Here is a 23,494-nt window from a genome sequence, read left to right on the forward strand (position 1 = left end):
CTCTTCTCCAGAAAAGAGCTGCATATTCTTATCACTCATATGGGAATCTGCATATTTAAAATAAAAATGTGACTCACATTTAGTGTTCTCTGAGCACAACAGTTGACCAGTTCTTACTTGAATCAAATCTCATCCTTCCTTCAAGCTGTAAAGGTGTCTATATATGGAACCTTTTGTCGTGTTTCCAGAATTGCATTTGTACCCTCAACTAAGTATAAGAATATTTATTCCCTGGAGGATAGAAGTTCTTCAAGTACTGCTATTTACTCCGTACTTTGGTTTGCTAACAGTTTATTTTCATGTTTGATTACTAACTCCACAAATGTTAACTAACTCCTGTAGAACAGGTGTAGGTAGCTCCCCAAAAGTATCAGACACACATCAAAAAATTTCACTTAAATTAAATTTCAAAGAAACATGGACAGGCTTATTTATTCCACAGAAGAATTTTGTTCTTACTTATTCATACATCAAGGGATCTTCTAAGGACTTCTATCCTTTCACATTCCCTGAGAAACAGCTTTGAGAATCAAAAGTACAATTGGTAAAATAGCCTTCAAGATTAATGATTATATAACTGTTCTGAAAGTTCTCATGCACTAAAATTTGGAAGCCAGAAAGAATGTAAGATATGCACTATACATTTGGAAAAAAAAAGTATTAAAAGAGGTCTTTCATAATAAGAATAATAAAAATTGAACTAATTTTTTTTAAAATATCAGCATTCTCAGTAATTGTTCTTTCTTTTATAACTAGGAAAAAGATCTAATAAAATATAGTCAATATTTCTATTTTTTCTATATTAAGCATTAGAGGAACACTATTTCAACTTGGAATATCCCAGTACAGTCATGGGCATTTAAAAAAAAAAAATTCATTTCTCAATGACAATGAAAACAAATAATTTTAAAGTTCTTTATGCAAGGCAAAAATTCCCCTCTTCGTCCTCTGAAAAAATAAATCCGAATTAGCTGAAATCACTAAGGGTTTGGGAGGAAGGAAGTCTACAAAGATCATATTTCCAACACTGTAAAGATGATGTCACTATAGAATTTCTAAGTTTTATAAAAGCAAGAAAATATTACTTATCTGACAATTCTAATTGTGTGAATACACCTTTTTTTTTTTTTTTTTTAAAAACCTATAACAAGGTCACCTTAGCTTACACATCAGTTAAGAAGAAAAAGCAAAAACTGCATTGGCACCTGTGTTCATTCAAGGAAGAACATTTCATTATCCTTACAGTTCTGGGATCCCTGAGGGGAAAGGGCCCCAGCAAGAGGCTCCCAGTCAGGCCCTAAAGGAGCAATGCAGCAGAATATCCCCACAACCAAAGACACTTGCAGAACATGGGACCTTTGACAAATAGCCTAAAAAAATTAAAGTTTTAATAAATCAGGGTCCTCCCCGTAAATCATCCGGACGTATCTGTTTTTCCATCTCCCCAGTCCTGCATTGCCACTATGCAAAGATCCAATCATAGTGCTGAAAAAAATTCTGTGAAAACAACACTTTTTAAGCAAGTACCTCAGAACCTGTTTGTAGGGGCCTCTCTGCAGCTGACTGGTGTCTAACGGTAGGAAACACTGAGTACATTAACCCAAAGAGGAACACAAATCTGCTAACCAAGGAGAAAAGAAGAGGATGACCAGAAATGAGAGATCCTCAGTTTCTGATAATGCTGACTGAAGATGCAATGAAACCAGTCTTTATTTCCATCTTAGATACTGAAGCTCTGGTCACTGACTACAGCTTTCTACCTCTCCATCTGTCTCTCTCTGTCCCCCCACCTGCATTTCAAGTATCATGATTTGTCTCCTTTCTCCTCCATCTCATCAGTTTACAAGTATGTCTTATCACTAAACCTGGTGTTTACATACCATCACACCCCTCTGCCAGTCCTGGAGGGGTTTGCAATGATTTTTCCATTGCTTGCCTCTCTTTCTCATGTACCATTTTCACTAGCCACAAGCAATAGGTTTCTATTTCTCCACTCATGAGCTTCTCACTTACAGGATTAATCCAACATTTAGAAAGGGCTCAGAGCAAAATCAGTACAATCTTATAACAGCTACTGAAGACCTGAACACTACAACTCAAACCAGTTTATTTATTTGGATTAATCTAATCTAATAGTGAATCAGTAGAAGTGAAGTGACACTTTTTAGCAGCAGGAAGACTTGTCTTATTTTACAGTACACAACAGTACAATAAGTGTACTCTTGTTAGTTGGTTTCCCACAAAAGAATTGGTTTTTCAGACAGCTAGAGCCACTCAGTTGTTCCAAAAATGTACCAAAGAACTCCAAAGAAACTCACTGAGCTCTGTAAGCATATGGATTAAATAACTATTTGTTCCATATTTATTCAGAATTTGTAAAGGCACCTATTTAAGCCTTCACATGCCGTAGAACACAATTTGCAAACAAGAATAATAAAACTTGGTCTACTGGTATGAAAGAGTTGTTGGCTAAAATCCACCATCTAAGAGGAAATGTCCCCTATTTTCCAGATTAACCATCCTAGCATGCCACAAACAAAATTTTCTGTCTTAGTAGATGCCTGGAAGGGAAAACAACAGCTTTCTGGCTGTGGCAGACAAAACTGCTGGAGATGGCTGGAAGACACGCATGTTTTGGGAGCAGACATCACCAAGCAGACCCATGCCAACCACTCTTCCCACTCCAATCCATGAGGGCCAACACCATGGAGTCACACCCCATAGCTCCTAGCACAAAGCAGCGGAGAGACAAGATCATACAGAAGATCTGGGATGTAGGAATCAGAAATCAAAGAACATTTCTCGGTCTTCCTTTGCTAAATGGTTACAGAAAAGATGCATTCCAGGCAATTTCCAAAGGCATAAGACTGGGAGGTCAGCAACAACACAAACTGTCAATAACCATGTTTCTTGCAATTTTTTCTGGGTCAGAGTGAATTGCTGCCAAACACCAAGAACAGAGAATTACTGAAGACATTGCTGATGGATAAAATGTTAATATCAGCATTAAATTCTCTAGACTCTACCTTAATATCACTTTACAGTTAACCAACTATAAAATCACATTGTAAGGTCACAGAATTCATACAAAATTCAGTTAGCTTAAGGCTAACTCCAGTATCTCAACAGTAAAGGGTAATTTGAAATCTAACTATATCCATTTTATTCAGACATAAATCCATACAGAGTGCACTGAACAAAAACAGATATACTGACACTTTGAATTATCCTCCCAACATAAGAACTGCCCTGGTGATATCAAGAAAGACAGATTTCCTGAGAATCTACTCAGGAGGCCACATTTGCAGCCAGCTCAGTAAGCGAAACCAGAATTAGAGGCAAATTAGTAACATCCAAACAGCATCTCAGAATCAGGCAGTCTTAAATCTGAACAATCCTAATTACAACAAAGGGATAATGGCTGTCTCTTCAAAACCTGTAATAACATAGCAATGAAAACTTCTGGAAAACCTTGCTTCCCTGCAGCAAGACTGAATTGCTTTCTTCATTCCTAGTTGAAAGCAGCAATTGGTTTTTTGTTTCTTCTTTTTCTTTTCTTAGAGCAAAGGTGATGGAAAAGAAAATACTTAACTTACTCTTACTACTTAACACCTATTTGGCTGGCAATAATTACTGTGCATAAAGGAGTTTAAAAATACCTTAATACTAGTATAGCAGGAAGCATTGTAACAAGACAAGCAGGAACTCATTCTCTAACCCAAGCAAACAATGTGGGACTTCTCATGGCTACATGTAGAAGTTTGCTCTGGTCTTGGTTGGAGGGTGTTAGGACTAGGAGCTAAAAGATGCTTTAGAATAAATTAGCACAATTATAAATCTGACAAGAAGATTAATATTCTAACTATGTTCACAATAATTAACTCACCAAAACAGTTCCACAGTCATTATCCAGCTAGGGTGGAATGGGAAAGTTTACAGCACCCCTGTAGATTTATAAGCCAATTAAGGGTGACCCTCCTCTAGATTTCATTAGAAAAGCCTCTGGTTCAGCAAAAGCTCACATGTGCAAGTAAGAAGTTTCCCGATGAAAGAGAATGCAAGGGATCTTTATCACCTCTATTAAACACTTTTCCTGCTTGCCTGGAAATCACATATTCCTAATGCATCCTCAGCCTCCTGTCAACTCTCCAGCCCTCGCACAGCATCCTTGCACCTGCAAGGAGCACGACTGCCACGGGGGCATTTCTCTGAGGGGAGGAGTTCTGCTTCATTCTGTGCATGAGCAAGGTGTCATGGTCCAATGTTAGAGAAGAACTTCCCATCTTGTGATGCAGCTTTGGGGTTAGGGCTCACAGCCCCCCTCCCACCCAGAGACATCTTCTGCCTTCCACGTGCAGTGGACAGCAGACGCGTCAGAACGTTCACCAACCACGTCAGCTGATAACAGGCAACCACTGCAAACCAGCAAACTCCTGCTCAGTGTGCACTGTATGTGCATGGGATTGCACAGAGTGTGAGCTATCTCCTTGCTATCTATGCTATTTTCCCTCTTCATTGCCTTTCTGCACAGATACATTATTCTAATATAAAAGCCTTCTCTGCCACTCTCAGAGCAGACTCCCTTTATCTCCAGTTCCACAACTTCCCCTTCTCCTTTCAAAACTTTGTATAAAGAACATCTCTTTTCTCCTTTTGTTGCATACATCTATGCCCATTTCATCCCCTTTCCTTTGTGCCTTCCTGCATAATTGCGTTTCTCAGCTTTGTAAAGTATTTTTCAATATAAATAGCATAAAAATTGCTATCTAAAATGAAATAGCATTGTATCACAGCCCACACTTTTTTCCCAGTAAAATACACAATTTGGACTGACTCAAGCTGTGATGTGTATGCAGGTAAAGCAAATTCTGAATTATTCAACACTTAAAAACACTGAAAAATCATTTACTTGTTACAAGCAATAAGATTTATGTTTTATGTCTCCCAATCAATAGCTAGTGTGTCCACACATAGCTGATTTATCCATATTGAAAATATAATTATAAGTCTAGTTTGCTCTGAACCAGAGAGTCCTTTTGTAACAAGATTATTTAAATACAAATGGGGTTGGAAAATTGGTTTTAAATGGCTAATCTGTCTTGTCTTCAACTCCAGCTGCAGAATTTACTAACACCATAAACACAGGCTGAGTGAAAACTTAAAGAGGTTTTCTGATTCTCCCCGCGATCTGTCTATGCAGTCCTCATTAACAAGGAAGTTTATGGAAGCTGTATGCAAGCCAGGAGAGGAGGATAATAAGCCTTGTAATCTCTATAAAGAGAAAGGGATTTTTACTGGTGATATGTCATATATGCTGGTGTGCAAACATCTGTCTTACTGGCAGCCCCATAAAGAATTTATGTGCCCAGGTCTCTGATGCACTGCAGAACATCTCTGCCATAAGGGTGGACAAAACCTAAACCCACTGGAAACAACTCCTCAGAGGCACCACTTGCAATAGGGAGCATCAGACATTCCTGGTATCATTAAGAAAAGTTTCATCTGGGCAGATTTACTTGGGGATTATTGAAGGCCCTGCTGCCTTCCTGCTGTTCCCACCAAATGTAGTAGATGGCCCCTGACATGCAGTGGCTAAAGGCTGGGCCAGTGCATCCTCCTCCAAGAGAGCACTGCTGTACTGCCAACTGGGAATGCCCCATGACTTTCTCTCTGGGTCATGCACGTGGGCTGGGAGAAAATGCACATCAAATCTGACTTGGGTTGAGTAGAAATTAAGGATTGGTAACTTGCCACCTCACCTGATATAGGAAACTACTGCCTTAAATCCTTCTTTGACAGACCATCCCCCCCATCCCAAAAAAAAGAATGGGACAATGCTGGGTTTAGCTGTTAATTTCCTTCATACCAGTGTAACTGGTATGGAGGTCTGGTTTCAGTTTGTGCAGGAAACAGTCTTGATAACTGAGGATGTCTTCATTCCTGCTGAGCAAAAAACATCACTGAACCAAAGCCAGCACAGATACGCATTCCCAAGTCTGGAACTACCACACTTGTGACAGATTGGTACAGTGTACACTGCCACAGATTGTGACAGTGGAGGCTACCCTGGGGGGCTGCTTTCCCAGCCCTGTGGAATGGTCCACTACACTGCCCTGCCTTAGGTCAAGGACAAGGGTTCTTTCCTAGGGGTGTGCAATGCAGAACTTCCCTTACAGCTGTTCAAGAGCCAGATGTTTAGGACAAGCACCATGTTGTGCTTGTCCTCATTTCATTCAAGGGTCTGAAAAAACCTTTAACATTCAGCTGGACAGCACACTTCTATGTTTCTTCTTAGTTAGAAAAAACCCTAAGGAAAGGATAACTGCCAATAAAAGAGAAACACTGCATAATTTGAAATTACAATTCTATACATGCTTCTGAAAGCCTCTTTGGCTTTCCTCTTTGTGTTCTGAATGGTTCTCTAGGTCTAATTTAATTCAGTGAAGCAAATCCAAAAGTGCCAAGAAAAAAAAAATCAACTTTTTCTTTAGTTAGAATAAAAATTATACAGAAGGAATTCTTGATCTTCATTAATTCCATGGGTAGACATACAACCTCCTAAGTGTTAATGAGACTTGCCAGTTTAGGTGGACCAAAGTGTCTAATGAAATGTCAAATGAGCCCACTTTGGATTTACATTATCAGATATTTCCACCAGGAAAGCTGGCAATGCATCCTAACAAACCATTCAAGCCCTCTGGGAACATGGAGCAAATGGTTCTTCTGGACTGGAATTATATTACTGGCTCACTTGGTCAGTGTGACTCCTAGAAACTATGGTGAGGGGAGAATAATCCAAATCCTTTGTTTCCTTTTCCACACCCAAATTCTATTTCATTTTTCCTCAGTTATACAGAAAATAATCCTCTGTAGCCTATGGTGGTTTCCATTAGAAACATGTACAAAAATTACCTCTCCAGAAAGCAAGCTTCCAGGTCTGCTTAATCTTTGAAACTTGTGTCAGGATCTGCCCTGGATCAACTTCATGCCTGATCACTCTAGTAAAACAAGGGAGTCCAAGTTGCTCATAAATCCTAATGCATTGTTAAATGCCTGCTAGGCTTGTTCTTATTCTCATGTGCAGTATTAGGTGCCAGATAAGAAACCCATAAATTGGATCCCTAGGGCATTAAGATTTGTTGTGGTAAATTCTGTGTGTTGTCTTTTCAAGTTTCCTGTTAAGAAGAAAAATTTACAAAAGAAAATAAAAGTGTGACATATAATAAAAAAATTAATTTGTCCTAATATAAAATTTTAATAAGCCACATAATATTTTCAGGCAAAGAAGCACTTAACTGACACCAAATCTGTAAAAATATCTCAGTATGGATTTCAGATTCCCAGGGGTGGAAGTCAAGAGACAGATTAAATGATCATTATTCTGTCCAAAATGAAATTCCACTGTTTTTAAATAAATAAATAAGTAAATAAACAAATAAATATAAATATTGGAGCAAAGACAGCCTAATATAACATTTTAAGTGACAGGTGAAGCACTTGACAACTTTATGACCATCTTAGGACCAAAGTTGCTTTTCTAAGGGAAGAAGGATTTCATTAGACTTCCCTAAATCAAACCATGATAAAAAAAAAGTGATGATACCATAGATTTTAGACCCACAGCCACAGAAGTTCACCTCCCTGTACATACATCTCCACCACCACAACACACTCAGGGAAAAATTAAGCAGTCCTTTTCCTCTCTTCCTGCTGCATGCTGAGTCTCATCATTCACAGTCATTATGTTCCGGAAGCAAAATCTGCTTTTGTGACACAGCATTTCAACAAATTAATAACCAAAGAAAAATCATAAGTCTACTTGGTTACTCTTAACATGTTTCCCTTTATTTTCATGAAGAATCTGTTTCTTTTAACACTACATATTTTGATGCTACCAGGGCTGTTGATCCACAGAACTACAGAACACAGCATAGAGAGAATCCTACAATTTTTTACCAATTCACTAACAGTTACCACTTTTTGTACAAAAGGAAGACTTGTAAACTTTTCCATCCACACCTGTGGTGCCACTGCTGCCCCATGCACTCCTACCAACAGCACCTGGCACAGCCACGCACTGGACTTGCAATGCAGCAATGGTCAAGTCTGCATTAAAGTATCAGAGAAAGCCTTGATCACTTTTAGTGTGTCTCCTAAATCATCCCACAACCTATGCTGCAGCTCCAGTCTTCTCCAGCTGAGGAGCAATTTACCACCCATCTTCCTCAGCATGATCTCTCGTGTTCTGGCCAAACACATACAAGACATAGAATTAATTTTCATCTTTCCTGGAGAAAACCCCATTTACCCTGGTGTGCCTGAATCAAAGCCAACCAGGCACAGAAGCACACAGGTCATTTTAAGTGCCCTGATCATCCTCACAGTCTGAAAAACAATGTAGTCCTGGGGGCCTAAACTTGTATTACACAGACAGTCCGTGACATAACCCATTTAGATCAAAACACTCCGTGGAGTCGCTCAGGTCTGCTCTCTCACCACTGCAGCACTCCTCTGACGTAAAACCAAAGCTGTTTCTCCAAACACCAAAGCGAGCCTGAAGCAGAGAGATCTAGGGCCAAAGGCACTGCCAGCTCAGACCTACCCAGACGGCGTCGTCCTGTCTGTACTGTTTCCAGTTGCGGCCGGTGTCGCTGAACATCAGCGCGTAGCTGGTCACCCAGTCCGAGCTCCCGTACCGGCCCTGCGTGGCCACCGCCACGATCTCCACTCTGTCTCCCAGATCCACCTGGAGCCACTGCTGCTCGTTGGACTCCAGCGGGGACCAGCCACCAGCTCCTGAAAGATTGGATGAAGAGAATTTAGGTGACAATAACAGCACCAAAAAATTATGCTTGATAAAGGACCATTAAATTATTTCAGGTCATCACAGAGGACTCTACTTGAGCATGTGGCTGGTTTTTTATATTTTAGTATTAGGAAATATACTACATGAGGTGTGCTTGCATGAGGTTATCTCCATTAACCTAAAGTTCAAGAGGAATTCTGAATTTAAGACATTTTAAGGAAATTTATATTTTTTCAGCTGTACAAACATCAATGAAGTTGGCACATCCTCAATCACAAAAAAAAAAAAAAAAAATCATATCTATTCCCTCCTTGCAAATCTGGGAATGTGGACTTGTAACTTGCAGTTTGCTTTGATATTTTCCTTTTTGCCATGTTCTGAAAGAAATGCAAAATGTTAGCTATCTTTATTTGAGCCCTATTAAGTATTTGAAAGAATGGTTTAATTACAGCTTGTAAAAGCATTTCAGATAATTCACTGTAAAGTAGGCTGTCTCTGACATGAGCTTGTAATTCACATTTGTCCTTTAAAAGTAAAGATTTGCACTATCCCCTGAATTCCTTTAGAGGTTGAACAGGCCTGTGGTAACACCAACCCAATGAAACGGAACTGCAACCACTGCTTGCATTTTACCACTTTGCTCACTACAATAAATGGGAGCTTATGGTTAAAAAGCAAATCATTCCAGACTGGAATGTATTATTTTATGGTCTCGTGCTTTCTTTTACACCCTAGAATTACAGGCTGTTTATTTTCCTTTAACTTGTTTCTCCTTGCACACATTTATTCTCTGCATACACCCCATGTTCAATTCAGCTTCACCAATAAGCAACCAGTGCAGCTATGAAGAACACAGAAACCATCAACCAAGTAGCCAAGACATCAAATTTTGAGGCTGCCACTGCTTCTGCAACCCAACACCTTTTTGTTTTGTCACAGTTAATTACGTTTAGAAAAGCTCTCCAGTGTGACTACAGTGAACACAATCACATTAGGAATAAAACACAGGAAACAGTTGTGAGTAAAGCATTAACAACTCTTCATGTAAACTGCAAGAATGATTCCAAAGAAGCATTTCCAAACAAAATGCATTACTAAACTTTGGTTATTAGGAGTGGTTTTATCTTACTATTTTAATCTTATTAACTGATCTGTCTCAAAGTTGCTCCATGAAAAGTTCATTGAAGTGAATAGAGTTAAAAGATTAATAAATGTGGTTTCTATCAATGAACTCAATTTCAATAACTCTGCACTTTTAAAAATGTCTTGTGTTCCCCGGATTGCATTGTACTTTCCAACTCTCACCTGAAATCCCTTTGTCTAAGAATAGGCGTTAGAATTGTCACTATTTACAATTTATTAATATAGGATTTATCTGAACTCCTGAAACTGAACCATATCTATTCCATACCTGGAATGGAGTATTGTTCCTGCTGCCCTGGATGACTCAGCCTTCATTCTTCTACAAGAACTCTCCAGGGAAAATAGTTTGCAACCAAGCCAATGCATACTGCTTCCTAGTGCCATGATTTACCCTTTTCAATCACAATAGAAGTTCTTCATCATCACTGATTATTTTACCTGCCTTAAATAGTATACTCTCTCCTATGAGCATGCCATGAAACACCTAATGAGAATACTAGGAATTTCATCACTGATTTCTTCCTTGACTATTTCATAGCTCTTTTAACTCCATACCTATATAGAGCTTATATAAGAGTATAACAATTTCTGTTAAAAAGTTACTTTCTGTTAAAAGGTTACCTCTCATGCCACCCTTTTTTTATTTTGATATTTTTAGTGCCATATAGAAAGTATGTTGTTTGCCTTGAAGATGCAAACTATATAGCTATATTCAAAGACAACAAACTACAGATTTCTCCTACACACAATTGTAACTAGTGCACACGGGAGCCAAGGGCAAACTTCTTTTGGATTGTAATATCCTAAAATAGACTCTGAACACAATAGTTTCTGCCTTTTTTTTTTTTTTCCCCAGTTTTATTCCAGGAACTGACATGATATAAAAATTTGCTTCAGAAGTTCTGGCAAAGTTGTTCCATTCATGACTCAAAAGAGCCGATTCTAGATGTTTTCAGCACATATTAAAAGAAAGCTGGCATTTTCATCTTTCCTTCATTCAACATAGAGAATGACAACTAGATGAAGGAAAACAACTTTTAACAAAAATATTTGGTGAGTCTTCCATTAAAAAAACCACAAAAGCTGTGCTTTCTATGTTCTAGTTTATACAGAAGTTTTTAAGCCAAGCCTGTTAGCACAGATACTTCCCAGTAGTATGTCAAATATCTTAACTAAATATCTACTTTATGCTTTCTCCCTTCTGCTGCTGGAAGTGGCAGGAATGTGATATGCTTTCCACAAAAGTGTTTGGCTTTACTGTGCACTGCTATTTTCCAGCTTGAGCACCAGAGCCTTATAATTTTGAAGTCAAACAAATGATACACACTGAACAGAAATTTGGGAGATCTGTGCAGAGCTTGAGCCCTAAAATCATAGATTACATGGTGTCTCTGAACTGCATCTCTTTGCGTGACCACATTTGTGTGCTGGGAATGTCACTCTTCAGATGTAAGCACTGCGGACACAGCACTGACACCTGCTCGTAGCATCACCTCTCCAAAGCTGGCCTTGCAAGGTATCAGTTACAGGCCATGTCTTTACACAACAGCAGCTGCTTCATCTATTTTTTCCTGTGGAGAAGAAAGCCCACTGTGTTTCCCTCTCCCAAACCTTCCACCATTACCATTTCCACAGGTGGACAGTAATTCTACTGCCTGTAAGAATGGCAGCTAAAATCCCTGCAACAGCAAAGCTGCACCAGCTGCATGACTGAGGGCAGAACCGAAGCTTTTCCCACTGGGCCTCTCTCACTTCTGCTAATAAAGCAAACACTAAGCTTCTGCTTGCTTTTGTGGTTATCCCAGACCCTCACCAAACACTCCTGTCAGTGCCAAAAATCAATAAATGTTCTTTTTCCTCCACATTTACTCTGTTATACAGAGCAGGTAGCACAAGGGATACTGGTATTTCTTCCAGCACAATCTGGTTTTGCACACTTCTTTTATGCACATCATTCCTGATAGTGTGTCAAAAACCCATCCTATCCTTCTTTTAGTATGTAGCAAAAAAGCACAACCAAAGCAGAGCAACTATTTAGAGTCATTTGCTCCTCTACCCACCAGTGATGCTTGCCCTGAGGACTGTTTGCCAGCACAGGCCCAAGAGAAAGGACAAGAGGGCTCTAAAAGGCAACAACATGGGCTACTGAAGACACAGTTTACAGCACATCAACACCTTTGAACAGATACAAGCATAACCTCACATCCTTTTCCTGCAATTGGGCACAAAGATACTGAAGAGGACCATACAACTTTTATTAAGTATGGCATAAAGGCAAACCAGACAAAAATTTGGCTTTGATTATGCCCATCAGATCTGCATACCTGTTTTAGGTAACTGGAAAGTACTAAGGTGTTAAGATGTCACATTGTCTCTCACACGAAAGCAAGAGAGACAGGATGCTCAGTATTTCCCCTTTCTGGCATTGACAGGACTCTGCACATTGTGCAACACCATCATTCCTCACAGCTCACACATTTCACATCTTCTGTGGATCATTTCAAAGGAGGCATTCAACATGGTATGGGGAAAATGCCCCAGTGGAAAAAGAGTACCCCAGGAATCTGATATATTGTTCATATTCTCCATGGCAACAAATCATAATGTTAGAAATATGTGGAGAGCAAGGATCTGATGGTTTCTCAGCTGGAGACCCATATGATTCCAAGAAATATGATAAAATACTTTTGTTTCTTTTTCAGACTGTTTGTACATTTTGCCATAGTTGTTTCAAAAATTGCATGTAAGCCCAGTGTTATGCAGTCAATGCTTTTTGATGTTCCCCAGGGCTGCTCAGGATGCCCATCTTATTTGTAGTTCATTAATACAAAGCAAAGGGAAATATTATTTCCACCCTACATTGCCTTACAAACAGCTCAAATGGCTTCATATTGCACTAAAATCTCCTGGACTTCCCGCTGCAACTAAGTGCTTCCCTGCTGCAGAATTTTACTTTAATGCCCAGATCAAACACTTCCTGGCCATAAAACAAATTCTTTTTGACATTATATATGTTTTATATTCTCATATATAATTGCCTGTACTGACTACTCAGGCTGAGAGCTAATAAGAACTGAAAAATCTTAGGTGATACAGTCATGTTGTAGCAATTTTCCTATTATTTTTCATTATTTATTTACTATACACAAAAAAGCTGACAAATCCCTCTCATGGGCAAATAATATATTTCATACCTCAGAATCACATTTATCAGAATTATACTAGCTCTTTAGTACCAGTATGGATTTATCAGCATTTTAATTGAGCGCTTTCAGCTGTGCACACAAAGCTTTACTCATGGGTGCTTTGTGTGTTTGTTTTTTTAAATGGCACATTCCACTACTGCAAGCCCTTTTTTTTTAAACAACAGCCTTTTACTTACTGTTATCTATTACTGAATCCACTTGATGAATTCGAACTTTCTGTTGACAAAGGACTGGGTCGTGCTTTAAAAACTCATCTTCACTTGTTGCATTCATGTTTACATTAACAAATATATTGATCTGGCTTTCTACCCAGAGGCTCTGTTCCTTGCAGCACTGTCTTATCAATTACAAGCAAAGCTAAGCCAGCTCATCAAAACATTCAACATTATCAGAAAGCCACAGCCCAGTCCTTGTTAGGAAATATTATTTCCTGTAAAGATATCTACTATTTGCATTCAAGTGACAGTCAAAAAAAGTTTCTACAGCTACCATCTACCACTGCTTGCTCCTCCAACCCAAGGTGAGGTACTGCTCTGGCAACAGTAGGCTTAGTTTTCTTCACAGTAGCTAGTATGGAGCTACTTGTGCTGGAAACAGTGCTGATAATACAGAGATGTTTCTGATATTGCTGAGAACTGCTTACACACAGGCCAAGGCCTTTTCTGCTCCTCACACCACACCACTAAAGAGGAGGCTGGGGGGAAGCAAAATTTGGGAGTGGACACAGCCAGGACAGCTGACCCCAACTGACCACAGGGATATCCCATCCCACATGGCATCAAGCTCTGCATTTGAAGATGGAGGATGAAGGAGGAGGAAAAGGGGGATGTTCAGAGTGATGGCTTCCTGAGTCACCATTAGGTGTGATGGAGCTCTGTTTTTCAGGGGATGGCTGAATCCCTGCCTGCCCATAGGAAGTGGTGAATGAGCTCCTGGTCATGCTTTGCTTGCACACATGGCTTTGCTTTATCTATTAAGCTGTCTTTGTCTCAACCCATGAGTTTCTCGCTTTTACTCTTCTGATTCTCCCCCATCCCACCAGGGGGACTGAGTGGCTGTGTGGGGCTGAGCTGCTGGGGTTTGTCCATGGCACGTGCCCAACATGGGCCTCAAAGGGTTCAAGGTAATTACAGATTTGATTGGAATGTGCTAGATTGAATTTACAGCTGTTACTGCTGGTTAGCTATTAATCAGCAGCTTTTGTGTTTGCCATAGGGCTTGCTTCCCTTACTGTTTATTAGTCTACTGCTCATTAGTAGCTACTTTTTGCTTTTGCTGCTTGCTGTACTGCTTATCATCTTACTCTGCTGGGCCTGGAAACATTTTGATAACAGCAGTGGCCATGCTTCTGGGCTGGCAAATGTCCAGGGCATCTCTGCTGTTCCTGTGCTGCTGCACTGGGCAGGCTGGAACTCCAGTGTGAACTCAAGCCAAAGGGGCTGTGACCTGTGGACGAGTCCTTGGGGCAAAAGGACACCCCAGGTGTCTGTGGCTGTGAATAAGCCCATGCCAGAGCACATGCTCTCATCTCTTTGAGATGCACGTGCATCTCAAAGTGCTGTGACCATGGTTACATCTGTACCACAGCTGGTATCTCTGAAGGGACTGTGGCCCAAGGGTAAGTTCACACTAGAGGAGGTACTCCCTGAAGCACCTGTGGCTGTGCTGGAGGCCATACTGGAGTATGCCAAAGCATGTGGCTGTGGCCAAGCCCATGACCCAGCAGGGACTGCAGCCATGGGGAAGGCAAGAACAGGTTTACTTCCAAAAGGACTGTGGCTGTGGGTAAGGCCATGCTGGAGTGAGCATCTGTGTGGGACTTTACTTTTGTTGGGGATTAAGCCGCAACAAGTCCCCATATGAACCCTGCCAGCACTGTATCTGCACATTCCTACAAAAGTCCATGCAGCAGAAGAATTAAACAAGGTAGAGTTTAGCTTCTAGGTCCCTGTGTTGGCCTCAGTTCATCAGTTATCACATAAGTGTTCAAAACATTAAATCAAAGTTGCTGAAACAACTCCCTTACTTAGGGCTCGGTTCAATACTCTGTCTCCTGTTCCCATGACTAGTGCAAAAGACAGCATGGACCTTACCACCGTGACACTGGATTGCTGAAAAAATACAGTATCTTACCCGATGACAAATCTGTAGGACAGTTAACTAAGACCTATTTCAATTTCTGACCTTGAATTGAAACCACTGTCATAATTTCAGACATTGTTAATATCTCTTTTAAATACAGAACAGCCAGAGCTTGACTTTCAATACTGATTTTGAACTTCTTCCCCTTTTCTGCAGATAAAATTAGCCATTAAAGCCATCTGCACAATCACATAAGCATATCTGTAACACCACCTCAGACAGCAGTTGGAGACAAAGGCACGGCAAACTCAAATATCATGCTCAATGTCTACAACTTTCTGTTGTCGAGCAGTTAACCAAATGACCTTCTACTTGCTGAGGAACTCTTGTTCTAGAGTTTAAATATGATATAGTAACTCCCATCTAACACTTCTTTAATGGCCTAGCAACTCCTTATCATTAGTTCCAAGCATATAAGAGAGTCTGTCTTTCTACAGATTTATCAAATGGCCTTTGATTAAAACACACTTTAGAGATGTTTAAGAATGAAAATTCTCGTTTATTTTCAGTTAAAACCTTTTTTCTAGTAGTGTTCTTTCTAGTGTTTCCTAAAATGAAAATCATATGTAATATGATAATACAGGGCTTTCCACTTTTAGAGGCTCTACCTTGGAAATAAGATGGGAGCCAACAACGCAAATTTGCAACAAGATGTCAAATGATGCCCGAAATAGTATCAGAAAAGAGAAGTTGGCAGTAAGTTTCATACTAATGGTTCCACCTTGTGTGTGAACTCATTAACTGGACCTCAAACATTCCTGATTGCAAATGCCTGAAAAGTTGTTTTTCATGTTCACTATTTCTGCAGAGTTGCGTAGTCACTGAATTCCACTGGAATTTCATATCTATTTGCTATTAACACCTACATTTTAGAATAGGGTCCCAAGCCTAATGACCTTTAAACTCTTAAAATATGGGAACTCATCAGAAGCAAAAAGACTATCTGAACTTCCTTAATGATGTCTCTACAAGAGAAATGGAGAGCTTCAAATTTAATAGAAGCTTTCTATAATAAAGGAGGAAATTGCTCCTACACAGCGCACTCTCAGGAGCATAAATTAATGGCTCTATTCCACTTGCCTCTGAATGCACTGCATACAAACAGCATAAAAAGTTATTCTGTGTAAATGTGATTAAAATGAATAGTTTAGGCATTTCATACTGCAATCTTACCATCTCGCCTGTTGAGTTTTGCAAAGCTGGAACTGTGAGTACTGAAGAGCTCAGAGGAACTGGTAAGGGCAGCTGAAGGTAAGGGAGAGACCAGTGCATCATCACAATTATCTAGAAAGGAGAACAAAAAACATACAGAGGTCATCATATGAGCAACACATATGCCAACTTGTGCTATCTCCAGGTGGTGCTTTTTCTACTTAGTAGATAGACAGAGACTGGAGACAGCACACTTGTGCTTGAACTCACATGTGAGAACTGAAATTAACCCTCCAGAATGTCCCAGTCTGGTGGGACAGCAACCACATGGGAGCTGCTGTTAAGACACGGAATGCTTGAAGAACTGGAAAATGTCCTTTCACGGAATGAGATTTGATAGGGTACCCTGCAGTTAAAGAGGGTAATGACTCTTGTTGCAAAAGCCACTGCAAGAGTACAGTAATGCCCTGGCTGACTTTAGAGAACACCCCAGGTGGTGTGCTCAGCACAGTTTTCCCCCAGAACAGGTATGTAATGTAGGAGTTACAACTTCATGTTTCTGTGTGGAAGTGACACACAGGGCCATGCCATGGGGGCTTTTGCAACATGTAAAAATGTGTTCTGTGCTTCGCAAGTACCTCATGCTGCACTAAGATCTCAAAACCTAAACATCTCCTTCATTTCTTCCCCAAGCTCACACAAACATGCAGGGCCAAATTAGTTTTGTTCACTCACATGAGCAGCCTCTGTGTTTCTCCCCTCTACCTTTCACATCTGCTTCTGAGGACAGATGGGCTAAGCTAACACTCAAGTGGAATTTTTGAGCCCATAATGTTTGAACAGCGATGGAATTAAATAAAGTAAATTTTCTCATTACTGTGCTGTCACATAAACACTCAAGAACATAATGCAGGTTTTCAGTAGGGAGTAGTAATAATAATAATAGTAATAATAATAATAATAATAATAATAATAATAATAATAATAATAACAATAATCCCCTCTCATTTTTAATTTAATCTCCCATAGAGCAAACATGGATATAATTACTGGAAAAGGCCTACAGGTCATTGGGATCTCAGGCCACCACAGTGTTCTTGCACTCAGAGAGTAAATATGCAACTTACAGGGATTGGGGAAAGGAAGGGCTACAAAAGACAAAGAATAAAAGCAAAACTTACTTTATAGTTATGAAAATGAATTTAAATTATTCCAAAACTGAGTGATAACTTTTCCATATTGAGACAGATTATAGTAAAATATTTCTCATCTCTTTGTACAATGAATCTCTAAAACAACCCAGATACTTTTGCAATCAAAATCTAGCCCTATATGAAAGAAAATCAATGTAATCAATATAATTTATATTAGTGCATTGAAAGATGGATCTCAGAAACCAAACTTCTATACAAAACCCCTTCCATCTCTTTGATCCCCAAGAGCAAAAAGGCCTAGAAAGATCTGCAAGATAGATAAATCAGGGACAAGTCTGCACTGATGTTGCAGCCATGAGGATAATCAGCCAACTAAACAAGTACCACCGTCCTGAGCAGATTCCCTACGACTTACACCCTTTGAATCTCAAAGGGAACTAATGAAGGGTCTGTGGAGTGCCAGTCTCCAGGTGCACACCATGAGATCAGGCCATAACTATTCTATCTGGACTTAAAAAAAAATCCCAAACAAAACAACTGTACATTGAGAGTCTTAAATTCACTGTCATTTGTTACCTGATCAGAGATTTAAACAAAGATCAGAGATGTAATTGAAGATGGTGAGTACATCAGGGCACTGAAGTCACCCAAACTTCTGCATTCTATAAAACCAGCAGAAGGGTTGAGAACCTCTAAAAAGAAGGTCCAAAATCCTAGCAGACAGATCTATAGGACTACTCAGCAACACTTAAAACGTGAGGTTGGAAATAACTGAACTCAGAGATTTCACTTTAAACAGTGTCTAGACTGCTGGCTCTCTTCAGCTCCCTGTGGTTGCTCCTGGGCCATGAGAGAACTCAGCACATCAATCAGCCTGTGATCCAGTTGTCCATCACTGTTCCCCAAAGGCAGGATGGGATACCTATGGGACACCAAGTGTCTCAGCATCTCAGCAAGAGGAAACCATTTCAGAGCAACACATTTAAGGTTTTCCTGGGGATCCCTAGAGGCTCCAGCCTGAGAAGTGGCAATTAGCTCCTGTAACCATGAGATGCTTTGTCTACATTTCCATATCCTTTGCTTCTGTCCCAATGCACATTCATCTGTATCTCTGCTGCTACAGCACTGCAACATCATTTCCATGCTTAATTCTGGGATCCTTATTTTGCTTTCTTCTAAAAAAGAAAGGGGGAAAAAAAGAAAAAAGAAAGAAAGAAAGAAAAAACAGCCAAACAACAGCTAGGAAACCTTCCCTGAATTAATATCTAACTATAAAAAATGTAAATGTAAGGCTTGAGGATTTAGGACAGCATTAAAAAATTGATGATAGTTCTGAGGGTACCAGGACTAATACAGCCCAACTTTCAACAGATAACAGAGTAATGATTGATTGACTCAGAGTGCATGCAGGAATTTCCTCCAAGTGAAGATTATTTTTGAATGGACACTGACAAGATGCAAGGTCACTCTTCTGCCCTTCCCTCAGTCAAAACTAACTTTGCAACACTGAGTGTTGCACCAGCAGCTGTACATGCACAGACCTTCAGTGCAGGACATGGCACAGTTAGTACATGCCAAATGAAATCCCAGAGTACAGTAAAGTGCTTGGGATGCACCAGTCCACTTGTACATGCACAGCAATCCAAACAATTTGCAGAACAGCTCTGATACATCCCTTGTCAGAGACCCAACACAGACTGGTACAGATTTGAGACTGGTAACTCTTTATAAAGCTTAGCTGAAATAGGATACGGAGTTCAAAAAGGTGGGATGTGCACGTACAGTGAGAGTCATTCCATTGGCCCTGCTTCCATAAGAAGGCAATATTGAAAAGGAAACAAACCAACCACCAAACACACACCTCTCTCAAGATAAAAAAACTCTCCAAGAAAGGATGTTATCATCATATTTTCTTTTGTGATGGATGCAGACAAGAAAGAGATGAAAAATTTTGTGCTTATGGAAGATTAGAGAAGACCCACGGTAAAACCAAAAGCAAAGCAGGTGTATCCTGATTCCCACAACATAATCCCAGCACACACATTTCAAGAGACTTCATACCCCCCACTTGATGTGACAGAAAAAAACCATTATTTCAGGTGCTCTCACATTTACAGCTCCTTACCTATAGTTCCTGACCTATTGTTCCATTTGCTTTGGAAGTTTGCCTGTCAGAACAGGAACTTTGCTTCCTGGAGTTAACTGCATTTTATGCCTATTAAAAACATTGGTTTTAACAATGAATAATTCAACACTATAGAACCATTTAAAACATCTGGACACTCACAAAAGAACGTTTACTAGCCAAGTTGTTCGGTTGTTTTCTCCTATGTTTTCCTTGACAAGATAATTAGCAAAGAAATAATGACAAAGAGGGTCTAATTGTACCTATGAGCCAACTTTTTTATGCAAACCACACAACAATACAGATGTTGACCTGCATTTGAGAAAAGGGTGCTGACCTTGAATATCCCAACTTCTGAAAAACAAGCAATTACTGACAGCATTTCCAGTGTCATGAGTATTACTAGAACTTTGATAAGCAATCTTGCTTCTGGAATTAAGAAAAATATTTACATATATCAACGTGAGTCTTCTGGGTTTTATTCACTAATGATTTTTAGAAAATAATGATAAAATTAACAAAAAAACAAAAGGAGAAATTAATCTATTATCTTTTAATTTTCATACTGTGAAGTTATTTTATAGATTGGTTTTGATTCTTTTCTTGTAGATTTAATTACCCTCCAAATAAAAACAAGGAAATATCTTCTCCATCTTTCCCCATGTATTTTAATTTTTTGCAGAATGCTTTGGACAATCCCACAAATATAACTGTTATCTGTTCAAAAGCATTCAAGTGAGATTTAGACATTAACTCTTAGGCTTCTTTAAAACATGACAGATAATAGCAGCTTTAGCTCATAGTACACAAAATGGAATTTCAGAGAAGGCCTTTTGCCCAAATATCTGATTAAGCTCTCTGTGTTGTGAAGGCCTTCAACATTTGTGACATGTATGAAAAAATAACTGAAAAATATGTATCCAAATCCTAGAGAGAAAGTATTACAAATGCTCCCAAAGAACAGCAGGTTTCTCAAATACAGATAACACTATTACCAAAACAGTTTGCACAGAAATCAGAGACTCAGGCTAACTTTATTAATTCTTCCAGTACACATTTCACACTGGTGTCAGTAGGCGTGGCATGATCCAGTTTATAACCTTCTTCAAGGTTGAGACAGCCTTCATCAGCAGCAGTCGGTACAAATTTGGAAGATTTCTGATTGGGGGACACTGAAGGTACTTAAAAAATCACAAACCCCAGAAACCCATCATGGTCACACCAGTGTTTCTTAGAGTAGGTCCTTTGAAGAGGTTCAATCCCTGGAACACAGGCAGGGTCGTTAGCAGCCACAACTAAGATGTGCTAACAAACCTGTCCTGCTCCTATTTCCCTGGTTCACCTGAAGAGTCAGGGGGACAAAACACATCGATTTCTACTTGTGAAGGCCATCCAGAAAGGTCACTAACATTTCCTGAACAAAAGCTTTGATAAAGAGGACACCATCAGTGAAAGATCTCCAGTCCCTGGGCTCCACAGATTTTCCAAACATCAGCCTCTAACTGCTTTTGGTAGTGTTGTACCCTCACCAGGACAAATATGCAGAAAATACTTTACTTTGAAGTTTGCATTTTTTTTTATGTGGTAGTACATGGTTCGTCAAGACCTCCTAACATTATAATAAGTAATTAATTATACTGGTACTTACACCAACAATCTTGTATCACCATCAATGCAAAGTATTTGACAAGCCACAGTAAGGCTCAGATCTATGCTGTAGCTACTCTGTTAGCAACTGTAAGCATCACAAAATAATTATAAATACCATGACAGCAGCATGGGACTGGTGCCACTGAACGATGCAACTGAGGGAAGGGTGGGGGACAGGACATCCTATGCAAACTATTAACAGAGCCAAAATTGCCTCCTCTCTGCAAAACACAAAAATTCAAGATGACAAAGAAGAGAATTATAACCCAGAGACTGGTGTGGTTAAGTGCCACGATGGACTCAAAAAGACAAAAAATAAGAGGGTAATTGCCCTGCCTCCTTCTCTGTCCCATGGTAATGAAAACATTTTAAGGGAAGGAGCCTCCTGTAGGTGCTTTACTTCAAGAACACAGGGCCTGGCATACCACCAAAGAGCTCCTGGAACAGACCTTGCTCATACCTCTCTGCTGAAGCAGATACAAGAGGTGCAGTGAGGGCTGGAGTGCTTGTGACCAGCTGTGCAAACCCCTGCCTGAACCACAATCCCTGAACTTCAAAGGGAGTTTAACAAGGACTTCACAGAATCACAGACCTTTTTCACACCAATAGCTATTTAAATACAGATATGTCCATTTTATAGTAAACATCAAGAAGATTTCAGAGTAAACCAGAGGCCTTTTAACTTAGTCTTAGAGGTCTCACTTGGAAATTAAAGGTATATTATTTCAGTGAGACTTTTGTTGCCAAGGTCTAATTTTATTCATTATTAAAATACCAGCAGAGTTACAGATGGTACTGAAGTTAAATTGCGTGCATCATTTTGATTGCAATTGTAAATTGTCTCCATACTGGGATTTGAAGTTGAAAAGATTCACTGGTATTTATAGGCTAGAAAAATTCCTCTTAATGGCATACTTTGTTTTAAAGACATAAACCATGAGTTTTGTACCATGTCTCTTAACAGTCCTCAGGAGTGACCACTGGTGCCTTTCACTTCATCTGTTTTTCTCCCGCCTTCTGTAGCTACAATTCTCCTTTGAAAAGGTAAAAAACATCTCCTTGGGCTTACTGTGGAAATTAACCTTCACCGTTACAGTCCAATGAGATAAATGTGCATGAGAAAAGGATGAGATTCTGTGAGGGGTAAAAAAATACACACACAAAAGACAGAAAGTGCAGTAACACGGAGAATGGCTACAGATTTGGAAGAGATTAGGAGATTATTTCCATATCAACAGTCCTACAAAAAGCATCTCATGGGAACTACCATCTACAACTAGGTTCTACTACCAATTTAATAACCTTAGTAAATGATGCTTGAAAACACGATGAGAAAAAATAAAATAAACTCCAAACAACCTGTTTTTCTGTAAAAAGAAATTCCTACATTTTTCCTTTTTTTTTCCTAGAGACTGGCTACACGTACATGCACAGCTGTGAACTCCATCTGTTAACTGAAATGCATGGCATATTTTTCAAGATATAAGACACTAGAGAAAGTACTTAACAACACAACGTTCCTTTTTCTTTTCTCGCTATACTGCAAATAAATGCCAATAGTTAAGCTAATCATGAGTTCTTCCTAAGCAACTGTAAATTACGTAAGTGTTCTCTCATATGCCTGTAAAGACATAAAAGTATTACTCAATCAGTGCATTTTTAGAGTATCTTTTATGATACAGTGTGCACATACAACCTTGTCTTACAAAAAGTGGTCAAATCTGATTTTGAATGGCTCGAGGGGCTCTCATAAAACTGATTCAATACTGGGTCTTATTTTTCACTGGAACAAGCATGTCTGCCATGTAACTCCTACTCACAATAATGAAGTAGAATTGCATTTGAGGAACAGAGCGACCACAGGACACTTGGGCTCAAAATATGAATTTCAAATAATCATCAGTGCAGTTCCAGTAAACTAATATGCAGAAGCAAGTCTTGTTTTGAGAAGGTGAAAGAACATCAGACTAAGCCAATTACCAACAAAATATAGTTAAAGAAGAATGAACTGAAGTTAAAGGAAGAAGTGTTCTCAGATTTCAGCTCTGTCATAGTCCATGTCAGTTAGGTGAGTCATAATGTCTGCAGCTACAAAATGAAGGTACCATCACTTTAT

At 39.4% G+C, this 23,494-nt stretch overlaps 1 protein-coding gene across 1 annotated transcript in view; it reads right to left on the reverse strand.

Annotated features, from left to right (window-relative positions):
• The window catches only part of CNTNAP5 (contactin associated protein family member 5), a 272,841-nt gene that overhangs the window by 186,590 nt on the left and 62,757 nt on the right, over window positions 1-23,494 (reverse strand). The window contains exons 2-3 of the mRNA XM_069020986.1: window positions 16,471-16,581; window positions 8,603-8,796 (exon numbers count right to left, since the gene is read on the reverse strand). Coding sequence (XP_068877087.1) covers window positions 8,603-8,796; window positions 16,471-16,581 — 305 coding nt within the window. The remainder of the gene's footprint in view (window positions 1-8,602; window positions 8,797-16,470; window positions 16,582-23,494) is intronic.

Source organism: Aphelocoma coerulescens, chromosome 7, assembly GCF_041296385.1.
Source record: "Aphelocoma coerulescens isolate FSJ_1873_10779 chromosome 7, UR_Acoe_1.0, whole genome shotgun sequence".
NCBI classification, from domain to species: Eukaryota; Metazoa; Chordata; class Aves; order Passeriformes; family Corvidae; genus Aphelocoma; species Aphelocoma coerulescens.